Source organism: Aquarana catesbeiana, linkage group LG12, assembly GCF_042186555.1.
Source record: "Aquarana catesbeiana isolate 2022-GZ linkage group LG12, ASM4218655v1, whole genome shotgun sequence".
In the NCBI taxonomy this organism is placed as follows: domain Eukaryota; kingdom Metazoa; phylum Chordata; class Amphibia; order Anura; family Ranidae; genus Aquarana; species Aquarana catesbeiana.
In genome coordinates, this window is record NC_133335.1 from 16767568 (window position 1) to 16783467 (window position 15900).

General features: G+C 44.3%; 1 protein-coding gene across 3 annotated transcripts in view; it reads left to right on the forward strand.

Annotated features, from left to right (window-relative positions):
* The first annotated feature begins 9891 nt into the window (after positions 1–9891).
* Positions 9892–15900, forward strand: part of RIPOR3 (RIPOR family member 3) — a 194614-nt gene continuing 188605 nt past the window's right edge. For 2 of the 3 annotated variants that reach the window (XM_073607261.1, XM_073607262.1), the window contains exon 1: positions 10250–10723. In XM_073607261.1, coding sequence (XP_073463362.1) covers positions 10706–10723 — 18 coding nt within the window. In that variant the 5' untranslated portion in view covers positions 10250–10705. Of the gene's footprint in view, positions 10102–10249; positions 10724–15900 lie in introns of those variants that run through there. The other variant, XM_073607263.1, reaches the window with a different exon arrangement.

The following is a 15900-nucleotide window of genomic DNA, read 5'->3' on the forward strand; positions in this document are numbered from 1 at the left end:
GCAGATGCCAAAAGTGCCGTTGCTATCATCAGGATGTAGGATGGCACCTCCTGCTTCATGTATGGCTGCTCTGTTGTGAAACTTCTGTAACATCATTATAAAGAGTGGTGGGCTTAATAATAGGGTGCAGGGCTGGGCTGTGCCACAGGGTGGGCAGAAGGGTCGGCCACCTTGGGCACTTCGGCAGAAATGGGTGCAAAAAGGACAGAAACTGCAATCTGTGCTGCTGAAGTTGTTCACGGGGAGGGAACATTTCTCGCCTTGGGTGCTTTAGGACCCTGTTCCAGCACTGGTAGGGGGACAATTTGGGCCACTTGACATCTAAAATATACAGTAGCCTCTGGTGCCAGCTGTGCAACCCTTCTGAAAACTAATCAGAACATTTGTGTTCTCAGATATTTTTTTTTTAATGTTTTTCTTTTTCAGACATGTCCCGCTGCTCAGTCAGAGTGAGAAGAAGATTTTCTTTCCGCGGAGATGTGCGGAACACATCGTTAAACCTTCAAGGCCAAAGCAAGGTAAACCAGGACCTTCTTTTCTTCTTCTACTGTGCCGGATTTACAAAAACAAGGAAAGCATCAGTGCCACTCATGGCAATCTGATGGGCGCTTAGCGTTCATTAACCTGGCCTGAAGAAGTGATTAGTAGAATCTTACTGGTTCCTTCATAAGAAAGACTCTTTTTTTCTAACACCTTGGCTCCGGAAATTTTTATCCCCTTCATGACCAGGCCATTTTTTTGCTATTCAGCACTGCGCTACTTTAACTGGTAATTGCACAGTTATGCAACACTGTACACAAACAAAATTTATATCATTTTTTTTTACACAAATAGAGCTTTATTTTGGCGGTATTTGATTGTCACTGGGCTTTTTTATTCTTTGGTGATATAAATTTAAAAAAAAAAAAAAAAATTTTGGAAAAAAATATTTTTTTTTACTTTCGGTTGTCAAACATATCCAATAAAAAAATGTAAAAAATCAAATTTCTTCATAAATTTGGACAAAAATGTATTCTACTACATATTTTTGCTAAAAAAAAATACCAATAGGTGTATATTGATTGGTTTGCGTGAAAGTTTTAGCGTCTACAAACTATAGTATATATATTGGAATTTTTATTTATTTATTTTTTATACTGATAATGGCGGTGATCAGCGACCTATAATGGGACTGGAATGGTGCGGTGGGCAATCTGACACTAACTGACGCTGGGGGGTGGGGGGAGGGGATTGACTAGCTGCCACTGACATCACCAATGACACTAATAGAGTGATTAGTGAGGAAAAAAAAAGTTAACATCACTGTTGTCATTAGAGAGCCCTGTGTTGTTTACCTATACAAGGCCCTCTTCTGTCATTTGCTCAGCTGATTGGTGAGTTCTGACCATAAATTATTGTCCGGGACCCACTGATTAGCCTGTGCTCCATCGAATGACAGCACAGCCGTGGCGGCGGGCACAGGAGTGCGCGTCCCCTACCCGGAAGTGCTGGATCACGTACATGATCTAGCGCAGCAGGGTCACTCTGCCGCAGTAAATCTGCATTAGGAGGTCAGCAAGTGGTTAGGCCCTTTCACACCTATGAACTTTTTTTTTTTTTTTTGTGGCAACAAGTGGCAGATTAGGGTAACCTATACACTTTCAATTTATCCTTAAGATGGTTGCAAACTCTGTTACACCACTTTTCACTACAGGTAAGCCTATAATAAGGCTTACCTGTAGGTACAGTGAATATCTCCTAAACTTGCACTGTTTGGGAGATATTCACTGTGATGTCATCGGCACATGCGCACTGAAGAAATGGCCTGCTCCTCCCATTCCTTCAGTAGCCATGTCGTGACCGGCAGGTCCCGCGTGCATGCGTGGGAGTGACTTCATCGCTGCTCCAGTAGATAAGTAAGATGAGAATGAAAACGGCGCTGCCCTCTATATTGTTATTAAGTAACGGGTAAAAATGTCACAAGATCCAACCTGAATCCAGATGACTCCGATGCATAAAACCTCCACCAATATCAAAACATAATACGGTCTAAACCAGAGTGGACCATATATTTGGAGATAACCAAAATTTCAAAAACATCAGTACTTTAGAAGCTGCTGAATAAAATGCGTCCCCCCAGCGGGATAAAAGTGTCATCCAAAGTGGAATATATAATAAATGAGTGAAAAAATTATGGTGAACAATGCGAACAAAGGACAGTGCAAAAAAGAAAAAAAATTAAGAATTTAACCCCAGGGTTCAAAAATATTGGGACAAAATGGCGCCAAGAAAAAAATGATTAGATAGTGAAAGAGTATGTGTGCATATTATTATCAGTGTGATGTCCGTGTTCCATATATATATGCAAAGAATTAAGTAGGGTAGTGTTTGACCCCAATATTCAAAAATATTGGGACAGTATGGCGCTTGTGAAACGTAAGGTGTCCTTCTGTGTGAAACGTGAGATGTCCTTCTGAGTGACAAACTAAATTATAATTCAATTAAACCACTCCCTGTGCATAAATTACAATAAATAAAAAGATATATACAATTGATTCCAATTTCTTTTGTTTGTAACAAGTGATATAGTTAAATTCTAAAAAGTTTTTATATATAATCCATGCAGAAACGAGTGTTGTTAACCAGGTGGGGAGAACAGAGTTCAACTGTAAATGCTGTTTATTTCACCCTAGAGGGTACACCACAGTGACTTCTGTGCGATTTTTCATAAGGTGACTTGAAGTGCTCGCCCCCCAGTGCTACCCCACTCACCAGAGATAATCACCCCTGCAGGGGTACCAAGCGACAAAAGTGGGTGCCTCAGGGCGGATGATGTTCACTCCAAAAATGCTTCCATTCCTCTGCTCTGTGCGATCCTTATGGCTGTTCCAGGGAAAATATGTGCTCTGATATGACCTTGCTACTCCAGCAGTGTACCACCTTAATCTGTTAAACTCTCCAAAGATCCAGAGAAAAGAGAAACACAAGGGGCTGCCTTCGTGAAGTATGTCAAGTTGTTTATTCCATATAAGCAAAGAAAGTCCAAAAGATACAAGCCACAGTGTAAGTAATAATGAAACAGACAGCGCTGTGTGCAAGGAAGGGACCAGCAGCGATCTGCGAGCGTGCGTCCCAGCGTCCACTTCCGGGTATGACGTGTGAGCGTGACTCCGCCTTACGCGTTTCGTCATAGGACGTTTTTCAAAGACGGTGTCGACGCCTAAATTAGCGTGGCTAATTTATTCATGGACCATCAAGTAATCTGGCCTCTTTTCAGGGCAGGGCAATCTGACACTAACTGACGCTGGGGGGTGGGGGGGGATTGACTAGCTGCCACTGACATCACCAATGACACTAATAGAGTGATTAGTGAGGAAAAAAAAAAGTTAACATCACTGTTGTCATTAGAGAGCCCTGTGTTGTTTACCTACACAAGGCCCTCTTCTGTCATTTGCTCAGCTGATTGGTGAGTTCTGACCATAAATTATTGTCCGGGACCCACTGATCAGCCTGTGCTCCATCGAATGACAGCACAGCCGTGGCGGCGGGCACAGGAGTGCGTGTCCCCTACCCGGAAGTGCTGGATCACGTACATGATCCAGCGCAGCAGGGTTGCTCTGCCGCAGTAAATCTGCATTAGGAGGTCAGCAAGTGGTTAGGCCCTTTCACACCTATGAACTGGCAGATTAGGGTAACCTATACACTTTCAATTTATCCTTAAGATGGTTGCAAACTCTGTTACACCACTTTTCACTACAGGTAAGCCTATAATAAGGCTTACCTGTAGGTACAGTGAATATCTCCTAAACTTGCACTGTTTGGGAGATATTCACTGTGATGTCATCGGCACATGCGCACTGAAGAAATGGCCTGCTCCTCCCATTCCTTCAGTAGCCATGTCGTGACCGGCAGGTCCCGCGTGCATGCGTGGGAGTGACTTCATCGCTGCTCCAGCCAATCACAGCGCCGGAGCCCGCGAACCCGGATATAGCTCCGGGAGACATGTTGCCGGTCACGGCGGTGTGCGGGGACCGCTGCAACAGCTGCGATCTAAGGTAAGTATTTCATAATGAGCTAGTATGTGATGCAGAGGGAATAGTGGGATTGGTTAGAGTTAAAAGTGCATCATCAGCAAAAAAGGCTTAACTTATATTCGTGGCCCGCATATGGGACTCCAGGTATGTTCTGGTCCTGACGAAGTGCGAGGACTTTTCCTTTTTTAATCTACAGCTTTGTAATTTTCTGTAAAATGCAATATGGCAGCCCGGAGGTGTTGAGTACACAGATGATATAGAGAATGCTCACAGAAATGTAATTTCCTGCTTGTGCGATTGGCTCGCTGATTTTTGGTGAGACACTCCCAAAGGGAAATCGTGTCTAAAGGGATGCAGACCCTGTCACTTTCTTTATTAGAACCCTGCAAGTGGAGCAGCTAAAAGATAATTTTAAATTCACATTCACTCTGCACATGGACACAGAGGAATAAAACAGCTATTACTTCTGAATAACAAAAGCTATGGATCTGCAACAAAGTATCCTATAATCCCTGCAATGTTCATCACCCAGAGGAGAATGTTTTTTTCTCCAAAAAAGTGCAAAAGGCCTTTAGATGCACATGTGTTTCTTGTATGTGCGTGCTGGTAGTCCCATTTATGTCTACTAGGACACACACGGTTGTTAACATCAGCACCACAGTTTGCGCGGCTGTGTGTTCCCAGGGTCACCAATAGAGGGGTACCACCTGGCCTCCTGTGTGGGGTCCGGGCACACAGGGGGGCCTGGACAGCAGGGAGATCGGTGTGGTGGGATGGAAGAACAATTACAGAACAATGCACTGTGTCTGTGTCTCTCCCTCCAGCAGCTGAAATCCGGTTTCTCCCTCTCTCCCTCCGGCCGTCTTTCAGTTGCTGGAAGGGAGAGACACAGACACAGTGCATTGTTCTGTAATTGTCTTTCCACCGCACTGATCCCCCTTCCTGGACTGCCCACATCTGATGCCCCCCCTTATCCCCCAGCAACGCCACCTGCTTCCCTCTCCCGCTGGCTGCTGTGTTTGCACAGGTGGATGTAGAGTGGGGGAAGGGGCCTGTAAATATGTTATTAACCAGTCCCTTCTTTTTCTGAATTGAACACAGTGAATGATCGGTACCGATCGCTCATGTGTCCATTCATAACTGAGCATAGTAAACTGTGTTGACTATGCCTTAGTTTATGAATGAACAGGAATCTCTTTCTTCTGTCAATTCATCTTCAGTGCACCTGAGGCTACAGAGAAAGGACTTTGAAAATCTGTCTCCTCCATTCCTTTCTCTGTCTCAAAGGTGAGATGTCTGCCCTGATATTTCATCCAACCCTCCACCCCCCCAACAGTAAAAAAAAAAAAAAAGTAAAATAAATAATAAATAAAAATCATTTTTAAAATTGTAAAAAAAAAAAAAAAAAAAAAACTTTTTTAAAAAGTGAAAAAAAAAATTGTAACTTTTGTAATTCGTGGGAAGGGGTTGTGCTGTCAGGTAGACATGTGCAGAATGGAAAAATTAATTTTGTTTGGTTTTGGATAGATTTGTTATGTTACTAATCGTTTCGTTACGGAATTTGTTTAGTTTGGTTTCAGAATTTTAGTTTTGTTTTTGGTAAATTTTTGTTTAGCTTTCGCTAAAATTTGTTTCATTCATTAATTTTCTAATGAATTCCAACTAATCAGAAAGATTAAAATTCGGATTGGTCAAAAAACGATCGACTGATCCGAATTCTGTGTGAAGAAATAACTGGTTGTTAAGCAGCAGGCCAGGAAGCTGGCCGCCCGCGTCCATGAGTCATCATCTGTCAGCATGGTGCTTCCCCACTGACAGATGAATGTAAAGAAAAGAATGTGGGCAATGCCCGGCAACAGAAAAAAAAAAAAAAAACGGCGTGCCCCCCCAGTCCACATAAGGCCCTTCAGGTCTGGTCTAGATTTTAAGGGAAACCCCACGCCAAAATTAAGAAAAAAAACAGTGTAGGGTCCCTCCAAAATTCATACCAGATCCTTATCTGAGCATGTATTTTTTCCTTATCTGAGCATGCAGCCCTGCAGGTCAGGAAAAAGGAGGAGACAAGCGAGCGCCCTCCCCCCCTTTTGAATCATACCAGGCCACATGCCCTGGGCTATGGTTGTCGGGGTCTGCGGGCGGGGGGCTTATCGGAATCTGGAAGCCCCCTTTAACAAGGAGGCCCCAGATCCCCCCCATGTGAATGGGTATCGGGTACATCGTACCCCTACCCATTCACCAGAAAAGTGTCAAAAAATAATAAAAACACAGAGACAATTTTTGACAAATCCCGTTATTAAAAAAAAAAAAACAAAAAAACCCAGTGTCCCCCAAATGTAGTTTCGTCGTCATTCACGCCGCCCGCCGTCCCGAAACATAAAAAACGGGAGAAAAAAATGCTCTCGACAGCACGGAGGCCCTATGCCTACTGCCTGCCTCCTCCGTTTGACAGTTCTTTTATAGGGAATGGGCGGGGCCACCTGCCTACGTCACCTGGTGGTACCTCCCCCCTTCTGACGTCACGGACCAGTGCGTGCCGGGTCCGTGACGTCAGAAGGGACGGTACCACCAGATGAGCCCGCTGATAGATGATGAGTTATGGTTGTTCAGGACGCGGGCGGTCGGCTTCCCGGCCCACTGCTTAACAACCAGCTATTTCTTAACACAGAATTTGGATCGGTCTATCGTTTTTCGACCGATTGGAATTCTAATTGTTCTGAAAAGTTGGAACTTGTTAGAAAACGAACAAACAAAACAAATTTTAATGGATTTGAATGAAATTTGTTACTATTCGTTACTATCTCATTCGGAGATTCGAATACATCCGAATAAACTAAAATTTGTTCGAATTTGCATTTGGACCGAAACATATTGCACATATCTACTGTTAGGTAGGCTGTTTGAGGCCCCGTGATTTCTAACGGCAACCCTATAGTATCCCCAAAGGCAGACAGTATGAGTTTGGGCACACTCACCCAAACAGATATTAGTCAGGGAGCAGTGGCTGTATCCGTGCAGCCGCTGAGTCCCAAAAGACATGAATGGGACTGCCTGTGTGCGGATGCATAGAGGACCTGTGCATCCTGTGCAGGCAACCAGAGCCATTGTGAATGAAGCCTTAATATGCATTGGGTTGCCATTTAGAATAGGCGTTGTGGTGTGTATGCATTATCATGCACAATAAGGACCTATTCACACCAACGCACAGTACCTGCATTGGTATGATCCCATTTATGCTGAATCGTACCTTCCCGACGCATGTGTGTTGCAGCATAGCGTGCCGTGTGCTCATTGGTGCGCGCAGCCTATTGCACCCCAGAGCACAAACACATGCGTGTATATCAGCAGAGCAGTGGAAGGTGTCAGAAGAGCAGAAATTGGTGTCAGTAGCTTTTATTTGTAATATTTTTAACAATTTTATTTTTTGTAATTATTTTTTACAATATTATTTGTTGTTATTTTTTTTACTATATTTTTTAGGAGCCCCGTTGGGGGGGTTTTGGTGAAATATTAAGGGTCTAAACCAGGGGTCTCAAACTGGTGGCCCTCCAGATGTTGCGAAACTACAAGTCCCATGAGGCATTGCAAGGCTGACAGTTACAAGCATGACTCCCACAGGCAGGGGCATGATGGGACTTGTAGTTTCGCAACAGCTGGAGAGCCGCCAGTTTGAGACCCCTGGACAGACCTCTGATGTCTCACTTTTGAGACAGAGAAGGGGATTGAGGACAGAGCTTCCCCAGTCTTTCTCTGCAGCCTCAGCTGCACTAGCGAGTGAACTAATGGGAAGTGCTCTGTACTGAGAGGCTTCCTGTTCATTCACAAACTGAAGCACAGTAAACATAGTTTTCTATGCTTCAGTTAAAGAGGAAGTAAATTCTCCCACTCTGATGCTTCTTTTCATTTAGTCCATTATAATTATCAAACTATAGCCACTGTAATCCAGCCCAAATCGCATATTACTTACTGTTTAAAGAAACTTTAAAAAACTTGTTTCCAGGGGTAAGGCAGCGCCATCTTAAGTATTGTTTTCTGAGTCCACAGTAGAGTGTATTTCTGCCCTTACATTGAGCACTTCCGGTACTGTTAACCAAGCTTCCTTCTCAATTCAACGTTTCTACGGCAACCCTGCTTCCCTGCTCATAGCTGACTTGTTTTATTTCATAGTATTTACTTGTGCCGATTATCTAGTATTTGCCTATGTCAATCTTATCAGCTTCAGCTGATAAGACTGCAGTAATGCAGTTCGATGCCCAGGTTTACACTCCATGTGATGTCACATGGTCACATGGGGTGTAGTAGGAAGCTCTGAGTGATTATGCAGTCTCGTGGGATTTCAGTGTTGTGCCATAGGAAATCCTGATAATAGACAGACAAGCACACAGAGTGTGCCGTAATTCAGGGGAGATATGGGCATGCTCCAGTGACGTCATTCTAAAGAATGAAACAAAAGAAACAAAAAGGATTACAACAATACTAAGCAAGTAAGGAGATATCCACAAGCAGTGTTCATTAGGGTTTTTATGTTGATTCACATGGGACAAAGTTGTGGAGGAGAGTTTACAACCACTTTAAGAATGAACACAGGAGCAACTGGTACAGATCACTCACTGTGTTCATTCAGAAAAGGAAGGGGCCGGTAAATGAAATATTTATCGGCCCCTTCCCCCACTCTCCATCCTGAAACAATCTCCGCAGCAGCCGGCAAGAGAGGAGGGAAGCTGGCAGCCCAGGGGGGGGGGGGTGCACCAGGAAGCAGGGAAGTCGGCACTGCACAGAATGATTAGGGTGTGCTCAGGCACACCCGGCACACCCTGTGTGCATGCCTATGCGTGTGCTACTGACAATGCTTCATGCACTATTTTTGGCACATCGTGGTGCATTGGGCAGCCCATTCAAATGAATAGGCTGTCCTAACCCGACGCACATTACCGCGCTACACAACGCGCATGTGTTTAACGCACCTCAGCAGAACAGGCTTATGTGAATCGTCTTATATGATTTATGCTCATTTTTTTTTTTTATAGCAAGAAAGATAATTCTGTGATGATAGAGTACTTAATATTCAGGACACATCTCTGCTCGCTGCTTATAAATAACATTTAATTGTTTATGAAATCAGAAATTTATTCTTATTATCTTACATTTTTGTGTGAAAGATTTGTCAATTTTAATCAGTTTTTTTTTTTTTTTTCCGAGTTGAATGAAGATGGGAATCCCCCCCCCCTCCTCCTCCTCCTCCTGCCAGGGAAACCCCTAATATAATTGTCCACCATCCCCTAACAAAGAGTATTTCCCACTGATTGACAAAGGCAGGCGTGTGCGTCCGGCCTTCCCACGTCGTGTCGGCACCGACATTAAACTTGGAAGTGGCAGCCTCCCTGATCCTTGTCCTTTGTCCCCTGGCAAGTAATTGGCCTTGTGTCACCAGCCCCCCCATAGCCAAGAATGGGTTTACCAGCGCAGAATGAATTCCTTTAAGGGGATTGGGGGGGAGGTGTTTATTCTCCCCGAGAAATCTGTTTGTGATTAACATGGACAAAGCATTGTGCAAAATCCTAGTAAACAGGCAAAAAAAAATAAAAAATAAACCCCTCCATCTAGACCCCCTTTTTTTTTTTTTTTTTTTTGTCCTTGCAACAGCACCATTGATGAAGCAAAGGCAGGATCAGATAGTTCCTGATTAATAGCAGAGGCTTTCTGACACAACCACAAGTTCTGCATGTCCTTTCAATTAGCAGTTCTTTCCCATTCCCTATGCCAGATCCAGGGGGGGTAGTAGAGGGTTGGGACTGCCGAGCAGAAAGGGTAAGGAAAGGAAGGGAGGAGGGGGGGGGGGGGGGGAAGGTACCCTGGGCTGGAGTGACAGAGGTGCTCCACACTTTGGAAAGTTTTCGTAGTGGATCCCACCCCTCCTTCCCCTCTCTCTTCCCCTCGCTGTACAATTCATAGAAAGGAGCTGCTGCTGAGCTGGCTTTCCCGATAAGCCTGTTATCTGCACCCTGCATGTATGACAGCTGCAAACAAACGCCAGTTGCAGCCCAAGCTGGACGCACATACGGTCTGAGCCTGCCAGCGGGGAGACTTCACGGTAAGACTCGCGTCTGAAACCTATTAATATTTACCTTCGTCGTGCTTCTATGCAGCATCCTTATTAGATTGTAAGCTCTTAATGAGCAGAGCCCTCTTAACCCTCTTGTGTTTTATTGTATTGTAACTGTACTGTCTCCCGTTTTTATTTGTAAAGCGCTGCGTAACCTGTTGGCGCTATATAAATCCTGTATAATAAATAATTTCGCACTGGCTATCTGGCCAAATGAACTACAAGTCCCAGAGTGCCCTTAAAGCAGTATGCTGAGACTTGTAGTTGCTGCTTGTCTTTGGTATATCAGTAGTCGGGGGTTTCATCTGTAACACACAATGGCAGATCATAAAGTAGACCTATTTTTAACTCTAGTTGGAAAAGTCCCGGAAAATTTCTTGAACTTTACTTGGGAATGAGCTGTTCATGTTTTTCGACGCCAAACTTTAAAACAATCAAAGTAAAAGCTTAATTAATTCTCGCAAGGAAACGTTCTCGGAAATGACAGGAATCCCTCCACCCCAATGCTTGACAGTCATAGATATTCTGGATATTTTCCTGCCTAGGTCACATTGTGTGCTTGTTTAGTGGCTTTTCCTCTACAAGAGGTGAAATGGACGAGAATCCTCCGGTGAGTTCATGGATAACTCCAATTATTTTTGTATGGCAGGTTTTGGTTTGGGCAGTTGATATGTTGTGATCAATGTAATGCTGAGTGCTTATTGGTGGGGGGTGGATGATTAAATGATATAGGTGGAATTTAGAGATGGAGAATCTCTATAGGTGCAGGATAGCAGGTTCACAACTGGTTATAACAGAAATACCCCTCTGGTATAAACAGTATGATATTTAGAAGGGGGGGGGGGGGGGGATAGAGTGGCCCGAGTCTGCATTTATTTATCTACTTTTTACAATTTGGGATATATATATATTTATATATTTATATATATATATATATATATATATATATATATATATATATATATATGTATGTATGTTTTTTTAACAGTTTCGTGTTAATACAGACCTTTGTTTATCCCAAGCGAGTTCAACACAGACCTTCAATAACATCCTCTCAGCTGCCGCCTTCCTCTCTCGCCCTCTTACACAATTGCAGTCAACATTTTTTTTTTAACTTAAATACTTTCTTTTCATGTTCACTTCCGCAATCCTAGCTTAGGTAAAAATGAAAATTCCAGCCACCACTGCATCCTGGGATGACTACACCACACATCCCAGTGGGCAGGGTGTGGGATTTTGCACATGCACAGAGATGCTGCGGGTCTATGCCAGCTGTCCGGCAGGTCCCCATGACGTGCCTTCATGTGCACAGACATGGTGTGGGTCTCAATGCCAGCTCTCTGGCAGGTCCCCACAACGTGCCTTCATGTGCGCAGACATGCTGTGGGTCTATGCCAGGTCCCCATGACGTGCCATCATGTGCGTAGACATGCTTTGGGTCTATGCCAGGTCCCCACGACGTGCCTTCATGTGCGCAGACATGCTGTGGGTTTATGCCAGGTCCCCACAATGTGACTTCATGTGCGCAAACATGCTGTGGGTCTCTGCTAATCTATTGAACCTGCTGGAGACCTGTGGTGTGTCTGTGCATGTGTTTGATACTGTTTGAAGATGGTGGCACGGGGAGCAGAGCAAGGGAAACTTGTCCTAGCAAAAGTAGACAACACTGGACTCCATTAACCAGCATGTGTGTTTTTTTTTTATTTTTTATTTCCATACGGGATTAAGCATTAGGGATTTAAATTCTTGTTTGGGAATACATAAGATGAAGTTCCCCAATAAATTCACTTGCAGTTGACCAACTCCTGACAAGTGCTGGAATTCTGTTCCAAGCATCCACTACCCTCTCTGAGACATTATATTCTGACAGTGGGACTTCTTCGCACTGATCAGCGGCTCTTAAAGATCAAATGGGTATGGCCATACATGGATTGAAATTTATCCAGTCCATTGCTAAACCGAACGGCTTCCGGTCCATCTATAACCAGCTTAAAGTGAAACTAAACTCTCGTATCCCTTTCAGCCAAGGAAGCTGCCATCTTAGCCTCTCTTTGATCTGCAACTGTCATGGAGCTGCACATGTGATCAGTTATGACTCGAACCATTTGATGGTTTGACAGTTTGGTTGAAAGCATGCCAGGCATGTAACTGTTTTTTATAAAAATAATAAGGAGACTGAGACCATCTGTCCAGCTGCTATCCATGAAAAAGAACCTAAGCTGAACTTCATGGGTGGGAGGAAGGAAGGTACCCCAGAACATGATCAGCCCACATAGTTTACAAATTATAGTACAATGCGTCAATGGGACATTATAATGTTAGCTCCTCTGGTTTACAGTCTGATATGACAAACTCAAACCATTCCCAAAAACCGATCCAGTGACTCTGGATGCAAAAAATAACAAATTATTTTCATAGGAACCAGCTGGATTGATAAGAGCATAGATATCCTCCGCCTTAAATCCCATGGCTAGGATCTTATCCACAACCACCCTCCTGATAGGTGGAATATCTCCTCTTTCCCACCTGAGCTGTACCACATTCCTGCATTTAATGGAGGAAGGTGTGTTAGGTGAAAGTCTCACAACTGGCTCCCTTCTACCAGCAGCATGACTTTGTCCCGACACAGCCTTAGCATAACTCTTAACTGGGACAGATGACACATTAACTGGCTGCATAGGAATATTAGCTGGCTGCAAAGGGACCTCTGAAATCCGGTTTGATAAATTACCCACCACCTGATCCTCCCTTCTCCCCTCCAGCACAACAGTCCCGCTCACCATAGTCCCAGAAGTACCACAGTTACCAGCAGTCCCGTCATCAAGTAAAGTCTTCTGTTTAAAAAAAACACTAGCTGTTTCAGCATTCATACGGTCCTCCTGCTCTGCAGTTTCAATGTTCATGTGACATTCCTGCTCTGCAGTCTTAGTGTCCATGTGGGACTCCTCACAGCCAGCAGAAACTTCTCTGTCGGGATACATGCCATCTCCTCCTGCATTCCCTGCCGATTGCAAGGATCTTTTGGCAGGTGCAATCTCTTTCTTTGAAGTAGCAATCTCAGGAAAGTCCTCCACACACAGAGAGATTTTCAGCAAGCACTCCTTTACCACGATCTTCATCTGATGAGTCGGTGCCACTCAAGGTAGATTCCATTTCTGTTATGGCCTGCAGCAATCCACCATTTTCCTCAACCTCCTCCTGAGATGACCCAGGCTGCTGGGGAGGGAGGGGGGCAGATACTGAATCAGGTGCAACAGATCCTGACACAGGGGTAGTACTGGGGCCACCATGTGAAGCCACTTCCTTACCCCCTATCCATACTGTCGCCGTTGCTGTGGTATCCACCCTCTGGCTGGCACAGGCACTTTCCATCTGTTGGAATCTCTACTCATACTTCTTGAACACACTGCTGCTTTGCTTCAAAGAGGAGACCAACTTCTCCGGCTTTTTCAATGCCTCCTCCAGAGACTTCAGCTTGGAGACTTCCCTCTTACTGCTTCCAGACTTACTGTGCAGGGATTTATTTTTCCTGAAATCTTCTTTCAAGACAGCAAGCTTCTGTTCCTCCTTAGTAATGTGGCGAAATCTGTTCAGCAATCTATCCTGAAATACTGGTAAGGACTCCCCTTGCATAGGGACTGGCCCAGGATCCACTGCAGCTTGAGTACATGGTGTAGGCCTTCAGTGCCTCTGGAGAGACTCCACCTTCGTCTCCCCCCCCCCCCCCCCACTGCATGGTGGTTGGGGGAGAAGCCTGGACAGGCCCAGGCTTGATGTTTCCTCCAGCTGACTGGCTCAGTGCAGTACTGTACAGTGTTCTCTGTACAGTACTGCGATATATATCAGAGCTATATAAATGTATAATAATAGTGTGTGACTGTAGGGGGACATTAGAGCTTAAGCTCTTCTGGAGCAGAGACTGATGTGACTGGCTCAGTGTTCTCTGTACAGTACTGTGGTATATGTCAGAGCTATATAAATGTATAATAATAGTGTGTGACTGTGGGGGGACATTAGAGTGTAAGCTCCTCTGGTGCAGAGACTGACAGTCTGCACACTCGGTTAGTATTTTTAAAATTTTAAAGATCTGAATGACGAGTTACCAACCTATCCAGATAACTCTAATGCCCCGTACACATGGTCGGATTTTCCGATGGAAAATGTCCGATCGGAGCGTGTTGTCAGAAATTCCGACCGTGTGTGGGCTCCATCGGACATTTTCCATCGGATTTTCCGACACACAAAGTTGGAGAGCAGGAGATAAAATTTTCCGACAACAAAATCCGTTGTCGGAAATTCCGATCGTGTGTACACAAATCCGACGGACAAAGTGCCACGCATGCTCAGAATAAATAAAGAGATAAAAGCTATTGGCCACTGCCCCGTTTATAGTCCCGACGTACGTGTTTTACGTCACCGCGTTTAGAATGATCGGATTTTCCGACAACTTTGTGCGACCGTGTGTAGACAAAACAAGTTTGAGCCAACATCCGTCAGAAAAAATCCTAGGATTTTGTTGTCGGAATGTCCGAACAAAGTCCGACCGTGTGTACGCCCTATAACAGAAAACAACGCTAAGCCCAGTACACACATACTGAAATTTGGCGTTTGTACCGCTGCCTGTTCAACAGACGCCAGTACACCGCCCTGTTTCTTTCAAATGGTCTTGCTGGAAAACCAGCATTCAGTCAGTGCTTGAAGTCAATGGCTGCAGTGCTGATCTGTGTATTCTCTCAGTATACAATAGAACAGCAGAGGGGATCCCTTCATCAACGTCGCTGGTTGAATTAAAAGTACAAACTGCCGGTGTATAGCCAGCTTTACTCTACAATACATCAAGACATCCACAGGGGGATCAGCAGTGGAGGCTTCCATATTTCTCCCATTGCAGGTCTGTCTAATGAGAAATAAATTTATGGCCATCGGTCTACAGGTGATGGTGCCAGAAAGGTAGCTGGAAGGAGACCGGAGTTCAGCCATATCAGCTCATGTGTACAGCACATGTTCCTATTCACTCCTCTGGGGAACGATAATTCCTGTACAATACTAACACTGGCTCCAGTCACTGGACATCCTGCACTTGTCAGAAGGCGTACAATAGAGGGCCGACTCCTGAAATGCGGTCATCTCCTTTTTGTCATGTTTGCCTCCTTCACCTTCCTGTTTTTAGGTTGCCGTTATTACAGTGGGGAAAAATAATGATTTTTCCCCTGAAGATTTTGTAAGTTTGCCCACTTACAAAGAAATGAAGGGTCTATCCTTTTTTCTTTTTTTTTATCATAGATGTATTTTAATGATAGAGACAGAATATCAACCAAAAATCCAGAAGAAACACATGATACAAATGTTATAAATTGAGTTGCAGTTCAGAGAGTACAATATTAGTATTTAATAAGTATTTAATCCCTTACCAGCCAACAATAATTCTGGCTCCTACAGACTGGCTACATTATGTGCTCATGTGGTACACAGATCAGTCCTGCCAATTTAAGAAGGTTCTCCTAACAACAACTCGTTATGTGTATAAAAGACACCTGTCCACAGAATCTCTTTCTTCTATTCAAACCTCACCGTCATGGGGAAGACCAAAGAGCTGTCAAAGGACGTCAGGGACAAGATTGTAGACCTGCACAAGGCTGGAATGGGCTACAAGACCATCATCAAGAAGTTTGGTTAGAAGGAGACAACTGTTGGAGCGATTATTCGCAAATGGAAGAAATACAAAATAACCATCAATCGCCCTCGGTCTGGAGCTCCATGCAAGATTTCACCTCATGGGGAAGGGAT